At 29.6% G+C, this 21,445-nt stretch overlaps 1 protein-coding gene across 7 annotated transcripts in view; it reads left to right on the forward strand.

Annotated features, from left to right (window-relative positions):
- The window catches only part of Syt1 (Synaptotagmin 1), a 33,651-nt gene extending 17,340 nt beyond the window's left edge, over nucleotides 1-16,311 (forward strand). For 2 of the 7 annotated variants that reach the window (XM_065501535.1, XM_065501537.1), the window contains exons 6-8: nucleotides 1,803-1,917; nucleotides 5,486-5,619; nucleotides 14,952-16,311. In XM_065501535.1, the coding sequence (XP_065357607.1) occupies nucleotides 1,803-1,917; nucleotides 5,486-5,619; nucleotides 14,952-15,158 (456 nt within the window). In that variant the 3' untranslated portion in view covers nucleotides 15,159-16,311. Of the gene's footprint in view, nucleotides 1-1,802; nucleotides 1,918-5,485; nucleotides 5,950-14,951 lie in introns of those variants that run through there. The other 5 variants (XM_065501536.1, XM_065501538.1, XM_065501532.1 and 2 more) reach the window with 3 other exon arrangements.
- Nucleotides 16,312-21,445: the final 5,134 nt, after the last annotated feature.

The raw sequence follows: 21,445 nt of genomic DNA on the forward strand, positions 1-21,445 counted from the left end.
ATCACTATCTCATCATTTAGATATTACTTTCAGACCTAATCTTAATCTAAAAATTGTATGATTTTTAACACATTTTTACCAGTTTTATGATATTGATCTTTTGTAATTTATCTGTTTTCACAAGTCTCATGACAAAATTGCGGGATTTTTTCAAATTTTTAGCTTTTATTTTGAAAATTGGCTATGAACTTTTCTCATCTTTCTTGCAACATATGGATTCCAGGCCAAAAGAAATGATCATCTTTTGAGGCCAAGAACTAATCAAGCCAATTTCTGAGAGAGCGTTCTGCATTGATCGAAACAAATAGTACACAGAGAAAACAGATTCATGATAGCAACCGAATTTGTTGCCAATCGAATGATTCTACCTTAGTGACTGAATTTTACAGTTGTGGCTAAATAAATTTAGAAGGGGTAACAACATTTTGGTTGCTTTAACCGAAATTCTTCATTAACAACTGACTTTCTGTTGACAGAACCGAAAAATTCTATGTTTGCAACCGAATCATTCGATTGACAACAAATTCGGTTGCTACTACGAATCTGTATTCTCTGTGTAGTCGGACGAGGCAAGGTTTGGTCTATAAGGCGGTTGAGGCAAAACTTCTTTCCACTTCTTTCTAAATAGTTTTTAACAGGTATTGCAACATTTGGCCTACAGTTGTTAAGATGGAATGTCTGGCCGCATATCTGGGCGTATTTCGGCAAATGATCGCTTCAAACAAATCAGTTGCATTCGGTACAGGTTTCCGTTGACAGACAGAACACTTTTGGTCCTACCAAATACACAGCAATGCCTGGCTTTGGTGACGATCTCTTACGCTTCGAGTTATCGTAAAGGAACCATTTTTCATCGCAAGTAATGATTCGATGCAAAAATTATTTTCTTATAATGATAATGTCGTACATGCAAAATCGCGTTTCAAGGTCTCTCGGCTGCTTAGGTAGCTCCCAATGATTATGCAAGCTCTTGTTAAATTTACAACAATCTTCATGGAGTAACGCCTGCAATTCTTGGTCTTCAAACTTTTTGGATCATATTATGGTTGATTTCGATCTTAATATGATTACTTCAGAAAATAATATGACCATGTATGACAATGATATATTACGAATACATTTGATCATAATATGATATTTTATAACACTAATAATGATCATAATATGTTGCTCCATGTTTTTTTTTCTGCGTGTATGCATTCTGTCGGGATTGCAAATCAAATATATGTGGGATCAAACTATATTTTCGAATAAGTTTGACCAAAACAATTTTAATTAAAGATTTTCTCAAGTTTTTAAATAACTGTAGCATTTGAGAAAATCTAGGTTTGCTTGTAGATTTAGAAGGACTAATGCAATTAAATAAATATAACCTAGCAATTACCAAAAGCATACTAAGTAACGAACCATATCCAAATGCTTTTAAATGTCTGTAAGTTGTTTGTGTTTTTTTTTATCTTGTCATAAAGAATACAAAGATTTTGTGTGTTTCTTATATAAAAAAATAAATTAGCAATTATTAGTAAAACTCGCACACAGCCTTAAAAAAAAAAAAAAACTAAAAGAAAATTGTAAAATATTGTATATTTAAGTGTATTTTACAATTTACAAAAACTAAATAATTAAAAATATGGTTGTAGTTTCTATGTAACAAATAAATGTTTTCAATATATTTTAAATGAACAAAACAAAAAATACAATATAATTTGTGTTTAATATGTATTATTGTGTAACGAATAGTTAAAATAATTTAAAATTAATGTTGTTTTTTACTTTCTATTTCTTCCTTTTGAATAATTTAGGAAAAGTTGGGCGATATCTGTTTCTCATTACGTTATGTACCGACCGCTGGCAAATTAACCGTTGTCATATTGGAAGCCAAGAACTTGAAAAAAATGGACGTTGGTGGATTGTCTGGTAATAAAATTGGAAACCGAAATATTGTGAAAATCTATTTAATTTACTTACAATATTTTTTTGCAATGTTTTGTGTTTGACAATAAGTAAAATTGTTTGTTTCATTTTCGTATTTACTTATTTATCTATTAATTTATTGTAAAATGTTATATTTATTCAGGATAAATGTTGTAATTACCGTTTTTTATTTATTTATTATTTTAATTTTAATATTTTTGTTTTTTGTATATAATTTATTATATCCAATATTGTTTATATTCAGTCGGTCCGTTTCATGTGTAATTAATTCATTTGCAGTATCGAAATAAACATTCTCATATTAGTATTTTCTTACATTTACAAATTGTTAGAATTTAGTTACAGCAAAGATATTTCAGCCAAAAGTTACGGTTTTACTCTACAAATATTCCAAGAAGAAAGAAAATCGACTCAGAGCTAGTTATGAGATTGATGCCTTGTAGATAGGAACCTATCTTAGTTCTAACAGTTCAAATAATTTGGGTCCAGTCACTTTGTCCAAAAAGTATTCAATTGATTACAATTTAGAAGTTTTACAAATCGCCTCTCATTATATTCCAGTCACTCCCGCGACCGTGTTGGTATCCTATTTTGGCCATTATTTTTTTCTGCTCTTTCAATTGTCCAATAACGAAATACCGCTTTATTTAAAGCAATATCTGTCCGCTCATTACCATAATTAGTCCGAAGCAGACATCTCAGCTTACATAAGATCCACCTGGTTTCACGTCGCTCTCACATAAGTGCATAAGCTTTCGGGAATATATAATTTCATATATAATTTCATATATAAAGCTTTTAAATCTCGCTCGTCTTTTAACAATATGACTTAGAAGTTCAACATGAAGATCGTCAGTGCTCTGAATTGATAATTTCTAACAGTTTTCAATGGATCTACGTTTGAAATTTACATCAAATTGACATCTCAGCTTACATAAGATCCACCTGGTTTCACGTCGCTCTCACATAAGTGCATAAGCTTTCGTGATTATATAATTTCATATGGTTTTCTCTTGATCAGGATCTATGATAGAAATTTACATCGTTCAAATTAAAAAATTATGGAAGGATCAGCAGGCTTTTAATTCTCGTTCGTCTTTTAACAATGTGATTGAAAAGTTCAACATGAAGATCATCAGGGCTCTGAAGTAAAAGGGAAATATAAGCAGGTTTTTGATTGCCTCTCGACTTTTAGCAATATGACTGAAAAGTTCAACATGAAGATCGTCAGGGCTCTGAATTGATAATAAGTTATGGTTTACGTTAGAAATTTACATCGTTCAAATTGAAACTTAAACGGAAACATCAGCAGGCTTTTCATTGTCTTTTAACAATATGACTGAACATCGTCAGGCGGCAGAGTTAATTGATAATTTATTTTAGTTTTCACTGAATCAGGATCTCTGATAGAAATTTGCATCCGTTCAAATTTAAAATTCATGGAAGGATTAGCAAGCTTTTATTTCTCGTTCGTCTTTTAACAATATGACTTAGAAGTTCAACATGAAGATCGTCAGTGCTCTGAATTGATAATTTCTTACAGTTTTCAATGGATCTATGTTTGAAATTTACATACAATTGAAACTTAAACGGAAGGATCAGCAGGCTTTTGATTGCCGCTTGTCTCTTAAAAATATGACTGAAGATCGTCAGGGCTCCGAGGTACAGGCGCAGAGTGAATTGATAATTTGTTATGATTTCCACTTGACCAGATTCTATTAAAGTTTGAAATTTACATAGTTCAAATATAAACTTATTGGAAGGGTCAGCAGGCTTTTGATTGCCGCTCGTCTTTTAACAATGTGAATGAAGATCGTCAGGGCTCCGAGGTATAGGAGCAGAGTGAATTGTTACTTTGTTATGGTTTCAACTTGACCAGATTCTATTTATGTTTGAAATTTACATCGTTCAAATAGAAACTTATTGGAAGGATCAGCAGGTGTTTGCCGCTCGTCTTTTAGCAATATGACTGAGAAGTTCATCTTGAAGATCGTCAGGGCTCTGAGGAACAAGCACATAGAGAGGCGCTGAACTTGTGAGGCTTGAGACCTGGATCATCAAGCTATTTATTCGCCATCCGCCTAAAGAAATGTTCGGTTTTACAGTTATTGATTTGGGCGTCTTTTTTTATCAACTTTAAAGCTAGTAGTTATAGTAAACAGTTGAAACATCTTTAGAGGTTAAACTTATATTTATTTTTGTACGTTTTTTCCTTTCTCTCAATCTGTCTTAAATAACTTTTAAATTGTTAGAGGTTATACGGTTAAAAGCTTATTTTCACTTTCAATCTCTATTTCTTCTCTTTAATGTATGATATTGCCAAACTAAAATTCTCAAATTTCAAAGTAATCACTGACTAACAGTTATTAAGTTCAAATGGCTTTTAGTTTGCCAACTCGATTAATTAAAAAAGAGTTTAAACCTACAAAAATATATGATAATGATATTGGGTATTATAAAACTAAATAAAATGATCGGTTTTAAACCGATTAATGCTTTTCTTTGTAACTTTTAAAATTTTTATGCTACAAAATACTTGTTTTTTTATTATGTATTTAAACTTCATTTTTATTTATTTCTCTTACATTTTGTTCTTTCAATAAAACATTTTTGACTCTTAACTTTTATAAAATTATAATAATAATAATAACAATAAGAAAAACAAAACAAAATAATAAAGCTTTTAAAATGCTAATGATGATTAAACTTGAATCATACAACAAGCTATTTATTAAATATCTTTCTTAACTAAAGCCTAAGATTTTTTTTTACTACTTTTACATAATTTTTCATTAAAAAACCAAAAAAAAATCAATTCAAAAATCAAATGATATTTTTTGAGGGCAACTCACCAGTGATACTTGTTATTTTTTTTGGGTATTTTTGAGTTTGAATGTTTCTATTTAATATTTATATATAAAATTGCTTGCAAGTCTACTTTGTACTAGACAAAGTAACTTTAGCTTATTTTGCTTGTTTTTTTAGTTAAGCTTTTGATTTGTATTTTTTAGTTAAAATTTCAATCATTCATATTCAATCATTTAAATATTCAATTCAACATATTTTAGTATACATTTTGTTTGCCACATTTTGCCACAAGCACAAGAGTTGCCTCAAAAAATATCGCCAATTAAAGAGTTCTTCTAGGCTTTTACAAACAAACAAACGAAACAAAGAAAAAGAAAAGAATCTAACAAATATTTATGAAATATTTGCTTAACAAAAGAAATTTATTTTACTCCCGTTTATAAATTTTGGTTTAAAGTGTGATTTTTATTTTTATAGTTTTTTTTGTACTCCTTAATTTGAGTTATAAAATTTACTATTATTACTATCCATATAATCCAAGAAAATATATAAAAAAAAAGTTCAATGTTTATATTTTAAACGTATTTAACTTTACCAAAAAAAAACCAAAAAATATATAAAATAACCAATTTGTTTTAAAAGAAAAAAAAGTGTTACAAGAAAAGATATGAAAAAAATATGGAGAATTTTATGATTTATTATTCTTCTTTCTTTTTTTATTTATTTCTATTTTCTTTTATAGATCCATATGTGAAAATTGCCATTATGCAAAATGGAAAACGTTTGAAAAAGAAGAAGACAAGTATCAAAAAATGCACCCTCAACCCCTATTATAATGAGTCGTTCTCATTTGAAGTACCATTTGAACAAATACAAGTATGCGAGAATGTATTATACTATCCTATTTACCAAAAACAAAAATTACAAAAACAAAAAAGAATAATACTATCTACCCTACAAACTACTACTACTACAACTACCAGAACCGACACTACTACTACTAGTACTACGTTACGTTACGTTATTAACTATTTACTTACTAGCTACAGACTTTTTCAATCCCCCCTCTGTCTCTCACCTATATTACACACAATTTGTTATTGTTGTCTTTGTTTAGACTCCAGTGTTCTTTTTTTGTATTCAATTATCTGACCGACTTTTCTATGTACTCTACCCATATAAGATATATTTTTGAATGTGGAAGTTGAGACTTAACAATCTTATCTATACAAGAATCCTACAATATGTTTTTGTCATTGCTCCACAAGACTAATTCAAATTCCTTAAATTGATGTTTTGATGTTTAAATGTTGTGTTTTATCAAAGAAATTAAGAAAAAAAAAAGAATACTACTATTTTATTTGTATATTTGTTTTTAATATTTAATTTTTATATACATAAATGTGTACTGTGTGTTGAATGTGTAGCCAAATGTATTTTTATGTAATTATAATTAATTAACGTTCAAAGAAAATCTATATTTAAAGCTGTTTATTTAAACTCTTTAAATACTTAATATCTATTCAACTCTCACCGATTTATTGGTTTCAAGTTTTACAAAAACCAGGACTGATTTAGAATAAGTTCATTCTTTAACATAATCTTCTTGAAGATAACAATAAAATTCTATTTACGGTTCTCTATGCTTCCGATAGCCTTGAATAATAATGAATTTCACCGATATATATTTTATTATTGGTATAAAATCTTTTTTCCTGGAGCCATCACTTGGAATTAGATATAGTGAACATGATTATCTATTGCTAGGGCAGATTGTTTTCATGAAGCAAGCAAGATCAGAAGATTCATCGGAGATCTATTTTATATATGAAAGTCATAGAAATAACATGATCGCTTTTAGTAACTTCAGAATCAATAATATGCATGTGATAATATATTGATAATTTATTATTGATATAAAATCTTTTTTCCTGGAGTCATCAATGTAGAAAACCTGCAGATTGTTGTCACGAAGCAAGTGATAAGTTTTGATAAGATCACAGCATTCAACGAAGATCTATTTTTTTATATGTAAGCCATAGAAAGTACATGATCGTTAGTAATAACTTTGGAATCAGTATAGACATGTGAGAATATATTGGTAATTGATACACTATTCATTTGCCACAAATTGTCGAATAAAAAATCTAAAAATTACACATAGAAATAGACTTAACGAAGATCAAATAGATCGTAAATCTTTTTATGTAATGAGCCTGATATCCCCAGAGAAGATGAAAAATTATATCCGTTTTCCCACGGTCTTGACGGCTGGAATAATAGTCGGCAAAAGAAGTCCGATCATCAAATGATCGCCAGAGACCTGCGCCGAACGGCTGTAAGACGGCTGAACCGAGCCGCCGATAAATTTTCAAAGCCGCCGCCGCCGTATTTTTTTTCGGCTTAAGTCTGCTTGAAAATAGACGCCGTTTTCGATAAAAGTTCCTTAGTAATTTCATAAAATGTTCAGAATTTCACTTTTTCAAAATTTTAATTATTTAGAATTTGAGTAGTTATTCTTTAGTCGGCTGACAGCCGGCTAGCCGGCAGGTCTCGAATTTTATCTTCCAAGGCGAATTTACTCAAGGTATAATCGGGAGACCAACTAATTATAGAATTTTATGAAGCAAGTCAAACTCCACATAAAAAAAATATTCAGAATCGGCAGAATCTTAACTCCAACAAAACGGTTGCCCAGTCCAACCTGAAAGTCATCTGAGTTTCAGGACACTATCTCAGGGTCGAAGAAGCTTCAGTGGCTTAACGCTATCCTCGAATGATTGGCTAACACGGTCATCAACTTTCAAATTTATCTCTCAAGGCGAATTTACTCAAGGTATAATGGAGAGACCAGTCGATTAGACAAGTTGATCAAGCAAGTCAAACTCCACATGTAAAAAATATTCACTCAAATGCTTCTATATTAAATTTAATATACCACAAAATCGTATTGTGTATAATCGCGTTAGTTTTGTTTTTGAATTGCTAGAATCCTAACTCTTGGACACTAAAAATGTCCACAATTGTCTCTCAACAAAACAGCTAAAAAGTTCAACCTGAAGATCATATGAGTTTCAGAAGCTCCAATGCCTTAATGCGATCCTCTTACAATGGCATCCTCTTCGAGATGTATATCTCAAGGCGAATTCACTCAAAGTATAAGAATTTGATCAAGCAAGTCAAACTCCACATGTAAAAAATATTTTCTGGAATGCTTACATGTTAAACTCAAATTCTTTCAAGTTGTCATCTTGTACAAATTCGCCTTAGTCCTATTTCTTAGGGCTCATTGCCTTAGAATCCTAATCTCAGAGTCGAAGAAGCTTGAGTGGCTTAACGCGATTCTCGCCTTGTCATCAGCTTCTAATTTCACATCCCAAGACGAATTTACTCAAGGTATAATCGGGAGACCAGCTGTTTGGACAATTTGATCAAGCAAGTCAAGCTCCACATGTAAAAAATATTCGCTCAAATGCTTATATATCAAATATAAAATCCACCAAAATTGTCTTGTGTAAAATTGCCTGTCTTTGTTTTGAATTGCTTATGTACCCGCTCATTGTCTTAGAATCCTAACTCCTGGAATCTAAAAATGTCCACAATTTTCGCTTGTCTCTCAACTGAGCAGTTCAAATTGAAAATCATATGAGTTTCAGGACACTATCTCAGGGTCGTGAAGCTCTAATGACTTAATGCGATCTTCTTACAATGGCATCCCCTTCGAGTTGTATATCTCAAGACGAATTTACTCAAAGTATAAGAATTTGATCAAGCAAGTCAAACTCCACATGTAAAAAATATTTGCTCAAATGCTTACATGTTAAATTCAAATTCTTTCAAGTTGTCATCTTGTACAAATTCGCCTTAGACCTATTTCTTAGGGCTCATTGCCTTAGAATCCTAACTCCAGATAACTACATATGTAAATGTCCATAATTGCCTCTCGTCTCTCACTGCTTCAAACCGAAGCTTGAACTGCTTCAACACGAAGCTTATTTGAAGCATATTGAGGCCTTTGACCAATTGTTGTTTTAAAATTACAAAAGTTGCCAGGTTTTATTTTAACAAACACAAACTGCGAAGCAAATACACCCAGAGTCTCTGCCGGGAATCAAACTCGCAACCCTCAGATTGATAGTCCAGCACATTATCAAGTACCCTCAAGTAGCCACAATTCGACTCTTTAAATTAATCACCAAACAATTACATTCGACCTAAATCTTTGCAATATAGATTGTGTTTATTTATCCTCTGAGTTTTAATTAGAATATTCATTTCAGAATAGAGTTTAAATAGTACTCTATCCTTATTCTTCCAAAATAAATTTTATACAGTAATTCATTAGTTTATAATTCCAAAAACGTGTTTCACTTTATATGGTACCCAGCCAATTCCAGAATGAGCTCCGAACGATAAAAATTCAAACAGCAGCAATCAGCCTAACCATCCTTAAGTGATAATGAAGATAATACAATAACGACTTTTTCTTCAGTTCAAACTTGGTTTACGATTAACTTCGGTCATTACACTGGAATGTGTTGCTGCATGCCAATAAGGGTGAATCATATCACTGTCTAACTTGAATAAGTATCGATCTTATTAGGCATTGATTCTGGGATCTATTTTTGGGTTTATTAGGTGATCAGTGTGATCGTACGTTATTTGAATCTCGTTCCATAGTATTAAACTGCACCAATAGGTGTAGTTATAGATGTATATTCAGATGTAGGGACTTGTGTCCACCCTGCAGACTGTCTATTAGACTTTACGGATCCGGTTTTCAACCTATCTCATCGGTTGTTGAAAATCTCTGCAAACATTCCGTTGGGTTTTGTCATATAAATACTGTGAGTCCAAGAACATTTAAATTTTCAAAGTAATCATGAAGACGGTAGGTTTACTTAAGAAACTTAAGCATCCTTCACTATGCTGTCCTCGAAGAAATTAAATCATAGGATAAAAACTAATGCTCTAAATTTAGGCATATTACTTGTGAAGCTATTGGTTTTGAGAGTACTCGAATCACCAAAGACTGGCATTAATATTCAATTTATGAACAATTTGTGTACGACATTTGGTCACAATTTCAACACACAAAATACTATATTTATTAACGTTTTGATTTCGTTTGACAACAATATGATTACTGTAAATTTTGTAAACAAATATTCAGTTTTAAATGTTTTAATTTAATTATTATAATTACACGTTGTGTTTTTTATGTTTGAAGAAAACAAATTATCAAAGTAGTTAAAATATTGATTGATGTGCTTTTATGTTTAATAAATTTTTGTGTTTATTATTTGCCAAATTTTCCAAAAAACTAAAAAAAAAATACAATTGAACAAAGCAAAGGTTTTTATTATTTATATAAATATGTACTTCAAAACTTAGTTTGCAGTTACAAAACAAAATTTAAAAAAAAAAATACATAGTACAAATACAATTTAAACCCGCCCCGCAATAAATAATTAAAGCATTATTAATATTGTATTGTAGTAATGAAAAACACTACACATTTAGATGTACAAACAAAAAACAAAAAAACTAACGAATTCAACAAATTTTTGCTTTAAAATGCAACACTATTTTAAGCATACACTGAAAATAAAAAAATAACCAAACCAACTATTACAACTCCTTTTACCAACAACAATTACAACAAATAAACAACACTTTACATGCAATAAAAAACACTCGTTTACTTAGTTTTGAAGTTGCTCAATCAAATTCACAAAGAATCAAACATGAAAAGAGTAAAAAAAATACTTCAGAAATAATTTAACGAGCAAATTAGTGAGTCCTTTATTGGTCTTTAATGGCCAAGAAAGCTTACTACAGCGTCTTGAAATTAACAAGCCCTAGGGTTCGTTGTTTTGACACTGTCTTCTGATTTGATACTTAAAAGAAAAATAACATGCAACAAAAAAACAACACCAAATTCCAAATAAATAAATAAAATAAACGCAAAAGAAGAAACACAACAATGAAACGAAACACCATCTCACCATATTTGAAACGTTAAGAACCCAACTCAAGTTTGTAAGGAATGGTGATTTTTGGAAGGAAAAGTCCTTATACTCTACTGTATACAGTTACAACTACTATACTTATATATTGTAGGCTTTGAAACATTTTACCTTTTAGGGTATAGTGAAACAAACAATGGAAATTAACCAAACCCCCTACTTAAAATCGAAATTTAGGATTGAATATTATACATTTTCGTTTACCAGTATTTAATGAACATTATTCTTTTCTTCCCCACTAAAACAAAACTATCCTTTATAAACTACCCAACATTACAATAAACAATATTTCAAAAAGAAACTTAAAGAAGTTAAAGAAAATTGTTCATTGAAAACAAATCTAATCTATCTTTCTATCTATCTCAAAAACAAAATACATCAAATTTTTTTACTCCAAACTACTTCAAAACATACAACACACTCAGCTCATTCGATTTTAATTCACCTTAAATTCCTTAAAAACACTTGAAACACATACAATTCAAAACCAATTCAACTTCATTTCTATGTCGAAACACTATACAATTTGTATTCTTTGCATGTTAAACAAAATCTTTCAAAATTCTATTCCACTCACCGCTACTACTCCCCTACCCCCCTTTCCACCTATTACACGGATTTAATTCAAGATTCATGTTGTATTTAGCAAAATAAATAATTTTTACCGCTGTGTACAAAAAAAAAAAAAAACAAATTAAGAATATAAGTACCACCCACCACCACTCATTCCTTAAAATACCACCCACACCCACTTTCACTTAGAGTAATAATTTATTTAATTATTTATTTAAATATATAAATACCAACATTATAAATACTTGTATATGCGGCTGTATTTAAGAAACGCCCTTAAGTAGTTGATTAGCTTTTATTTTTTGTAAACATTTTTGATTTTAAGTTTGGTTTTTTATTTACTTATTTCTGTTTTAATTTCATGCAATTTTGAATTTATTTACTTTGAGAAATATCAATTGTTAAAAGTGTAAGTAAAAGCTAAATTTTTATAATTTATTGTCATCAACACCAATTGAAACAAATCTACTTACATATGTTGTAAATTAATACTTTTATACCAGTTTACAGGAGCGAATAATCCAACCTCCTCTTCCCCACCTCCTCATCTAATGCGAGTAACTGTAATTATGGTGGCAGGATAATGCCGATCAAGTGTGGTTTACAGATGGTTCCAAACGATGCTCGTTCATAGGCACTTAACCATTCTTTGGCATCCCACGTGGATACACTATGGAACGTATTATCTCTTGGGTTGAATCGGAATTTGCCCGATTTTGGGGTAATTTACCGGAATTTAGACAGTCCAAACGGTTCATTACTCTATCCAAACATAGATCTCAGTTATTGCTATCGCTGGGAAAGGGTGACTTGAATACTTACTGGATTATTTATCGGACACTGTGATTTAAGGCATCACCAATTTATTTTAGGTAATGCTGACAATGAACAGTGCAGGTTTTGTGAACTTCATGCGGAAAATGGCTCTGACGGGCCTTTATGGCCCGGCGGACTTAATTGATCTCTCATGTAGTAATATATTCTTACGGCTGTCATAGGGCTCATATAGTCCTCTATGTCGAGCACGCAGTCAAATTAGACCATCTGGTCTGAGCAGACCAGTTCATACGCAACATTATTGGCAGATACGTCAGAAGGACCCTGAAAATATCCAGGCTAGAGTGTCTCGTTATATCATGAATAGCCACCCGGCATTCAATTAAGATGTAGTATAGTAACCAGAGGGTTAACCCACAGATTAAATGTCGGTACTTTTCCCGATATTCTCACCCCATCTCCTGTAATACTTACCTAAGCCAGTGCACCTACCTCTTTATGTCCGTTATTTCCGCCTGAATAACGACGCATTGTTCCAGCAGCCTAAAATTAACCCTCTTCCGCTATTGGAAGGGAAATGCAACCACACTGCCACAGACTTAGATCTATCTATATACGAGGGTGGACTGTTAGAATGAAACACAAGTTTGTGGATGAAAACCAACGTTTCTCCAATTTGTGTATCCCTTTCAAAAAATAAGATATATCGAGGTCATTAAATTAGGTATTTTTTGTGAGATGAGATTTCATTGTTGAAGTCAAATCACTTTCCACCGAGACATTTCTTCTGGTTTGGCGCTAAATACGGAGAATACGGTGGCCCAATTCATGAATTTCGTAGCCCAATTCATGGATTTTTACAATTGAAACTGCACATGTGTGCACCCGATTGTGAGCAAACACGGCAGTCATCTTGCGGAGAGCTTTCTCATACCCAAGTGATCATACAAAATTGAAACCACTGAGCTATGTGAGATGTCTTCCACAATATCTCGTACTTTCAATCTCCGATCGGCCAACACCATATCGTGATTTTTGTTGCAATTGTTTCGTCCAGAACGTTCGGAATCTTCCGTGCTTGTATGGCCACAAAGTAATTCAGTACACCACTTTTTTACCATTGAAATTTATGGTTGTTTTCCGCAAAAAATAATGCTAATAAGCAGATGAAATTCACTTTATTCAATTTCCACTTTAAGTCACGCGGTAGTCTGCTATCAATGGGTGTCAAACATAAACTAATTGACGCAGCTTGTTCAAATGTTTACAGAAGTCAACTGACAAAAGCCTATTGTCCTTTCAGTTAAGAGCCGGAAAATTCAAAAAGTCGCCGACTTATTAAACCAACCCCGTAGGTCTCGAAATTTTCTCCTTCGCATGCCCTATCGAAGGTCACATGTCCGTGATCGTTGCAGAAATTCATCTGTCATGGAAAGTTATGCGAGTGAAATATTAAAAAAGTTGCGGACTTATTGACCCAACCTCGTAGGTCTCGTTCGCATGCCCAATCGAAGGTCACCTATCCGTGATCGATACAGAAATATTTACAAGGATGTTAATGACATATCCCAAAATGGTCGCATGACTTGCCAACTGTTTGGCCATAGCTCACCTGTGGTTATCAGTGCAGGAGTACGCAGTAGGTCACATACACCTTACCATTGCAACATACATTAATCAATTGTTGAATAGCTATTCTGTATTCGTTTAATTAATACCTCGCGAACTCCATTTCAGCACGATACCCTTGCTTTGTTGTTTAGTTTCCACAACAGTTTCGAAACGCCTGGGGTTTTCCAGAAACAGATACAGCATCATCACCAGCAAATAAAAATGTTTTACAAGTTCCACGATCTAGAAATGTATGGCAACGTTACAAAGGAGTGGCCTTAATTTTTGAGATGAAAGAGTTTATTCACAACGGCCATTTTCCTCCGAGTTCTATTGTGCGTTATCTTGTCTCAATTATTAATTTTTCATTAAACAATTAAACATTTCCTTATGAAAATATAGCATAGGTTTTCAATCGAAGCAGACCTCACTGGACCCAAGAGTTTAACACAGCTTAAATTGGTCCATGTTCTGATGCAGATCTCATATGGTTTCTGTCACTCGATTTCCCAAAATGGTCTAGCGATCTCTCTTTTCTGTCTCTATCTCTAATGATCTCTCTTTTCTGTCTCTATCTCTATCTCTAATGATTTCTCTTTTCTCTCAGACCTGTTGATTTTATTAAGGACATGCATTAATTTTTCTACTCAAAAGTCTAATTGTGTCAGTGATCCTCCTCTGGTTTATGAATTTTACTTTATAAAACAAACTATTTGGATTATTTCACAACTTTTATACTTTTATGTTTAAAATCATATTGGCAAAACTCTTTTCAAACACTTGATATTTCTCATTACACATTTCGATTTTATTTTTTTTTGTTTTTAATTTTAATTTCAACAAATATTATTATGATTTGATTAAGTGTTTTAAAACTTGGCACCAACTCCCGAGTATGTATGTATATATTTATTTATCTCTATATATATTTAATTTTTGAAACACCTCAGAGGAATTAGAAATACTTTATACTACCTTCAATAAAATATATATAAATGTAACTATATTCAACAGACTCTTCAATATATAAAAACCAGAACCACTACAACACTCTTAAACCAGTGAAAAATAAACGTTCAACAGAAAAAAAAAAATAAAAATAAATCTACAACAGAAATAACAAAAAATAAAAAAAAATACTGATTTATATATTTGCTAAACTAATCCATAAACTTTGATAACTAACATTTTGTTCTATATTTAATTTTTTACACAAAGAAAATCTGTTTGGTTATCACTGTCGTGGATTATGATCGTATCGGTACTTCTGAGCCCATTGGACGCTGTATACTTGGTTGTATGGCTACCGGCACTGAATTGCGACATTGGTCGGATATGTTGGCCTCACCCCGACGACCTATTGCACAGTGGCATACCCTGAAAGATCCCGAGGAAACCGATGAAATCCTTAAAAATATGAAGTAAGAAGTTTAAACTAAACTTATAAACAACAACAACAACAGCAAAAACAAAACACAAATAAATAAATATTCATGGGAAATGCAAACATGAAAAGTGGAGTTGAGTAGAGAGAGAATAAATGAAAAAAAAAATTGATTGATATCGTTCGTTACTTAAAAATGTTAATTTTAAAAAAGTAAGCAACAATTTTACACAGGTTTGTTTTATTACAAATTGTTTATGAACATAAGTACATAGATACAAATAGACATACTTACTTTTTTACAATTTTTTAAGGATATCAATCAATTATTTTTTTCGTTTCGTTTGTCTCGTTCGTTTAACTTTTCACGACAAAAATGTTCAATACAACTACAACAACAACAGCAAACTATATAAATCACACATCAAAACCGTCATCAATAAACAACAAACAACAACAAGAACAAAAACAAAAGAAACAAATAATAGTACCAGCATCTTATAGTAGTTAATTATAATTATTAATAACAAAATAAATTTAAATAAAATATACATATTTACATAGTCTATGTTACTCATACATACCATATATAGCGCATACATGAAAAAATCATTTCAAAAAAAAAGTTTAAAAAAAAACGATGGCCACCATTCATTAATAAAAAACATTTAAGAAATAATTAAAACAAAATAACGAAATACAATCAAATATACAAGATACTACTCGTACATACAACAGCAACCAATAACAAAACAACAACAACAACAAAAAAAGAAGAAACTGTAAAATATTTGTACTTATCTACGAGTATTCAAAGTGAAATAAGTTTGAATATTTTCCAGCCGCGCCGCGAGAATTTAAAACATTCATATTTTATTATTTGAAATTCTTCTTTTTTTACAAAAAAAAAATATATATAAAAAAAAACCCAAAAACAAATTTCAGAGACAATATAATATTTTCAGTATACTTTTTCATTGAAATATTATTATTATATAACTAACAACTTGTCTTAAACGTAAAGTAAAAAAGTAAAAAAAAATATTAACAGCTTTTCCTTTACAGATCTCTCTATATAATTATAAAAGAAAAGACAAAGAAACTATTTTAAACAAATTTAAATTATTATTGATTATCTATATTGAAAACCAATTTCAAAGTTGTTAAATTTTAGTAAAAGAAAAAAAAAACCAAAATAAAAACTAACTTAACCTATAAACCATCACAAGAAAAAAAATTTCAGAAAAAAAAAAACTATATAAAAATGTTATATATTATTGTAATAATTAATTATGAATTGAAAACTTTTTTTAAATTTGGTTTTGTAAATTTTGGATTTTGTTGTTTTTGTAAAATCATTTTTAATGGAAATTAATTGTACATACAGAGAAAAAATATTGTTGTTCATGTTTACCATAACCATTGCAAAATGTTTAAGACTTTTTTAATAATATTATGGTCACTGTAATTATATATATGATTGAGGTAACCAAAGTTAAAATTCACATGATTGTAGCAATCATATATATAATTTTTGTAATTATGTATATGTTTGTGGCAACCATGTTTATGATGTAAGACTTCAAAACATATTGTGTTGTTCTAGAATTATGGTTATCATACTCTGAGTTCAACATAGTATAATGTAATCTTGAACATGATTGCCATAAACACATATATTTATTTACTACAATCATATATATGATTGCTACAATGATGTAAATGGTAACTTAAACATATTATGGTTACCACAATCATATAAATAATTACAGCGACCATAATATTGTTAAAAAAAAAACCTTTAAAAATTTGTAAATTAATGATAAACATGTACAACTAAATTTTTGCTCTGCGTGTACATTTATAGAAGATCAAGAGTTTTAGCTACAAATCACTAACAACTTTTGTAGCTAAATCTTAAAATAAAATAAAAAAAATACAGTGAACAAAATTCTATAGAAATTAATTATTTGTTGGAATTCATAAAAATAACGTTTTGAAGTTAACGGAAATTAACAAGGAGTTTCAATTCGATAGCTTTCATTTCTAAACTATTAAATATTTAAATAAAATAGTATTTTCCATAGAATTTAAAATTTAAAAAAAAACCTTGCTCAGTTTGATCCTTGTGCATCACAAGGTTATCCCCTTCATGTGGCTGAACCTTTGAATAGAATTAATTTTATAGAATTTTGCTCACTGTAGGTTTAAAATTTGTGATTTTTTTTCTTTCTATTTCTTTCAACTAAAAACCTGTTTATAATTTCTATTAAAAATGTTATTGTTAATGTTTAAATAAAAATAATACAAAGATTATAATGACAGACGAACATACATATTTAGTATGCAAATACTTTAAAAAAAAAGAAATTTCTTCAAACCCCTTGTCCCTAATACAACAACCAGGTAAACTGTTATGTAAATTATTTAAACTTATTATAGTTTTAATGAGTATTTTATATACTTAAAACAAATGTAACTTTATCTAATTTATATTTATATTTAAAAAAAATAAAACAATGAATTTATAGTCGGTCTAGGCCGACCATATAATACCCTATGACATATTATTATATAGTTATATACGAATTAAATATGGACTAAATAAAGTTATAATAATAATCAACTAGCTTCCGAAAGGCATGTTTTCTTTTGTCCGTTCTTCACAAACTACAGTGAGATCATGTCAGCTTTAAATGTTTTTTATCCGTAATGTGTTAGTTTGTCAGCTTCTTTTGATGCATTCCAAATACAGTGTGATCATGCCACTTAGTAATGTTTTCTATCCGTGATGTTCTACTTTGTTTGTCGGTCTCCATTTCTTCATAAAATATCAGCTTCTGCAGTGAGATGATGCCTCCTTTAAATGTTTCTTTGTCCGTCATGTATTACTTTGTGAGTCTCTTTTCTTCACAAAATATGATGCTTTCCAAATACAGTGTGATCATGCCACTTGGTAATGTTTTCTGTCCGTGATGTTCTACTTTGTGTTTTATAAGGAAGATCAATTTGACTATTGCTTATAAACGATCTTACGAAAGGTATATGCTTTTGTTCATGAAATGCAAATCTGTCATCTGAATGTTAATTATCAAAAGACATTTTTGTTTCATCAGCCAAATGATCACAGTTTAATTTTGACTTTTTTCGACATGTATTCGAAAAGGGTTTATATATGCAGACGATCACGGAGACGGTTGCCTAATGGAAAGGCAGGTTTTTTGTTAGGAAACAGCCATCAATTTATTAGCTTCGTTGGTGAGAGATGTTCCTCGATAACCTTTAAAAATTCAATAACAGGTTTATTTTTCGTTTATTGCTCATTCTGTCGATATTTCCAAGATCACAGAATTGTTCCGATCTTCTAATTCTTAAACAGCTGATTCTGCTGTTTAAGCAGCCCCATCTCTTCTGATCGTTACCATTAAGGTTTTTAATTAACAACAGAATTGAATATTTTCATTAGTGTCAATAATTACGGCCTCTCTACGAAATCGGTAGATATGTTTTTGTGCCTTGGTGATCGATCTTGTTTACCTATGGAGGCCTTTATACATTACTGAGACCTGTAACTGTTCAGTTTTGGAAGTTCTTGTCTCATCAGACAGAGGTTCTTCACTGGCATTTGAATGTTAAATATGCTCTTAATTATCAACAGAATATGCTCTTAATTATTATCGACCTGTATTCGAAAAGAGGCAGATATTTTTGTTTGGAAATAGCAATAAATTGATTAACCATCTAAATTTTCAATAACAGGTCGATATTTCGATGATCACAGAAATGTCAAGGAGTTCTGATGTTTGCAGCTTCACTTGTTGACGGTTTATTTTCAGATCCAGATGAAAATACTGGGAAATAATTTCATTTGCTATATTTCCAATGGCATTCCGTTTTGAAAGCTAGGCTTTCGATAACAGATAGACAAACCAGACGGACGTTTAACATATATCCTCTAATTTTTACAGCTATGTGTAGGGTGTTAATAACAAATACACACACACACCATAAATATATGAAATAATAATAAAAACAAATTTATTGAAAAATGATAATTAAATACTTAAAAGCAAATACTAAAAAGTTTAACTTTAACCAAGTGATTTCAAAATGGAAATTATACATATATCATGAGTTTTACTTTCTAACAAGAACAACTAAATAAATAAATAATTAAATATTTAATTTGTAATTAGTTTATAATTAAAGCATTATTAAGTTAATTATAATATAATTTAATACAGGATCTCAGCTTATAATTTACAAAAGATCTCAGTTTTATTTACCAGGATTTCCAAATAATCTATTATTAAATAACTTTCAATATTTTTATTCTAAAACCTGGTATACAACGCTTATTTTCATTTTAGTTTTTTTATTGAGAACAAAATTTTAATTTGATTGCTTTTGGAAAATATTTGTAGAACTTCCTGAAAAATAAAAAATAATTGAGTTAAATTTTAATTTAATATTATTTTTAAAACATATACATACATATATACATAAAGATAACAAATATTTAAAGAAATTATTAAGAACAATAATAGTTATTACTTACTTATTTATATTATATGCATATTAAAATAAAAAAAAATTAAAAAAATAAAAACAAAAAAAAAGAATATAATATAAATAATATATATAAATAAATAACTTAACTAGCATACCTATAATATATTGTAATAATAAAAACTATTAAAAATTCTTACAAAACAAAAACAACAAAATATATTATAAATGTGCATAATATTAATAATAATATAAATAAATATAAATTAATTAGCTAAAATTATAATGAAAAAAAAACCTCAAAATTAGTAAAAAAAAACAAAAAATTAAAGCAAAACCAATAAACAATAATTTTTTTCTTTTTAATAAAAATAAAACTTTATATTATTATGTAGATGTTTTTTGTCCTGTATAAAACTAAATGAAATACTACAAAACTTTAAAAAGGCCACACAGAAAATGCAACTAAATTAAGAAGACGAGAACTAAAAGAACCTTTAAACAAATATGTAAAATATAACAAAAAAAAACAAATTTAAATTCCTTAAAATGTTTAATTTTTTTTTTAGTTTGTTAAACACACAAGAAACCAAAATAAAAATTAAGTCTAATAATAACAAAAAAAACATGTAATATAAATTTCAAGTATGTATTACAACAGAAATGCACTAAAATTGTAAAGAGCAACTAAAACAATGTAAGAGAAAAGTAAATTGTAAGAGAGAATTAAAAAGAGATTTTCTTAAGGACTTGAAAAATGTGCTTTAATTTTTCTATATGATTAAGATTTTCTTTAACATTTTAGCGGTTGTTCCTACAGTTTTAAGGCAAACAAATAAAATTAAATTAAAACACACACAAGACATACATACATACATATTATTACAAACTAAACTAAACTATACACACATATTAACATAAATATATTTCCATTTAATCTATAACTAAAATACTACTTCTTAAATACCAAAACCCAAAAATTCTAAGTAATACAATGTTGATGATTTAAATTGAATTATATACATATATATATACTATATATAAAACAAAAATTATGATGAAACAAAAATAAATGAACTTATATTTAACAAAAAAAATTATTCAAATTGTTTATGCTGTTTTTATTTGATTTATTTATCTAACTAACAATCAATCTATCAAACAAAATTTAAGTTCTCATATCATTTAATAATTTATAAACAACAAATTACACACAAATAACAACAACAACAAAAACTTAAGTACCTCTCTTATCTCTCTCACTCACTCTCTAACACCTTTAGGAAAATTATCAAATATCGAAATCAAGCATTAGACCTTTATTAAACAATATAGATAAAACAAATTTCCCTCCCCCACATCACATTTATACTCGTCGTACCACAACTGACCAACAAACAACATTTCATTTATTAAAGAACAAAACATATTCATATTCTATTTATTATTATTATAATTAATCATCGTATTTAAAAGAAACATTAATTTATTTATACCCTGGTATAACATTTTTAGTATGTAAAGTATGTATGTAAACAAATCAAGCTAACTTGATGAAATTGTGTAAAACTTTTAGGCAACTTTCTAAAAGTTATTTCAGAAGAAATTGTAGTAGACATTGGGGTAAAGTTGTAGGTTAAATAGTAAGCACTCAGTTATTATAAAAAGGTCATTTTAGATTCTAAACTATTTGGAATTAAAATAATAATGCCTCAATACTAGCTGGATTGAGATGTCTCTGAAGTAATTATAAGCAAGCCTTGAAATCAAAGTTATTTTTATTCTTCTACATTGAAAATAGTCTTCATAGCAATGGACT

Source organism: Calliphora vicina, chromosome 2, assembly GCF_958450345.1.
Source record: "Calliphora vicina chromosome 2, idCalVici1.1, whole genome shotgun sequence".
Classification (NCBI taxonomy): domain Eukaryota; kingdom Metazoa; phylum Arthropoda; class Insecta; order Diptera; family Calliphoridae; genus Calliphora; species Calliphora vicina.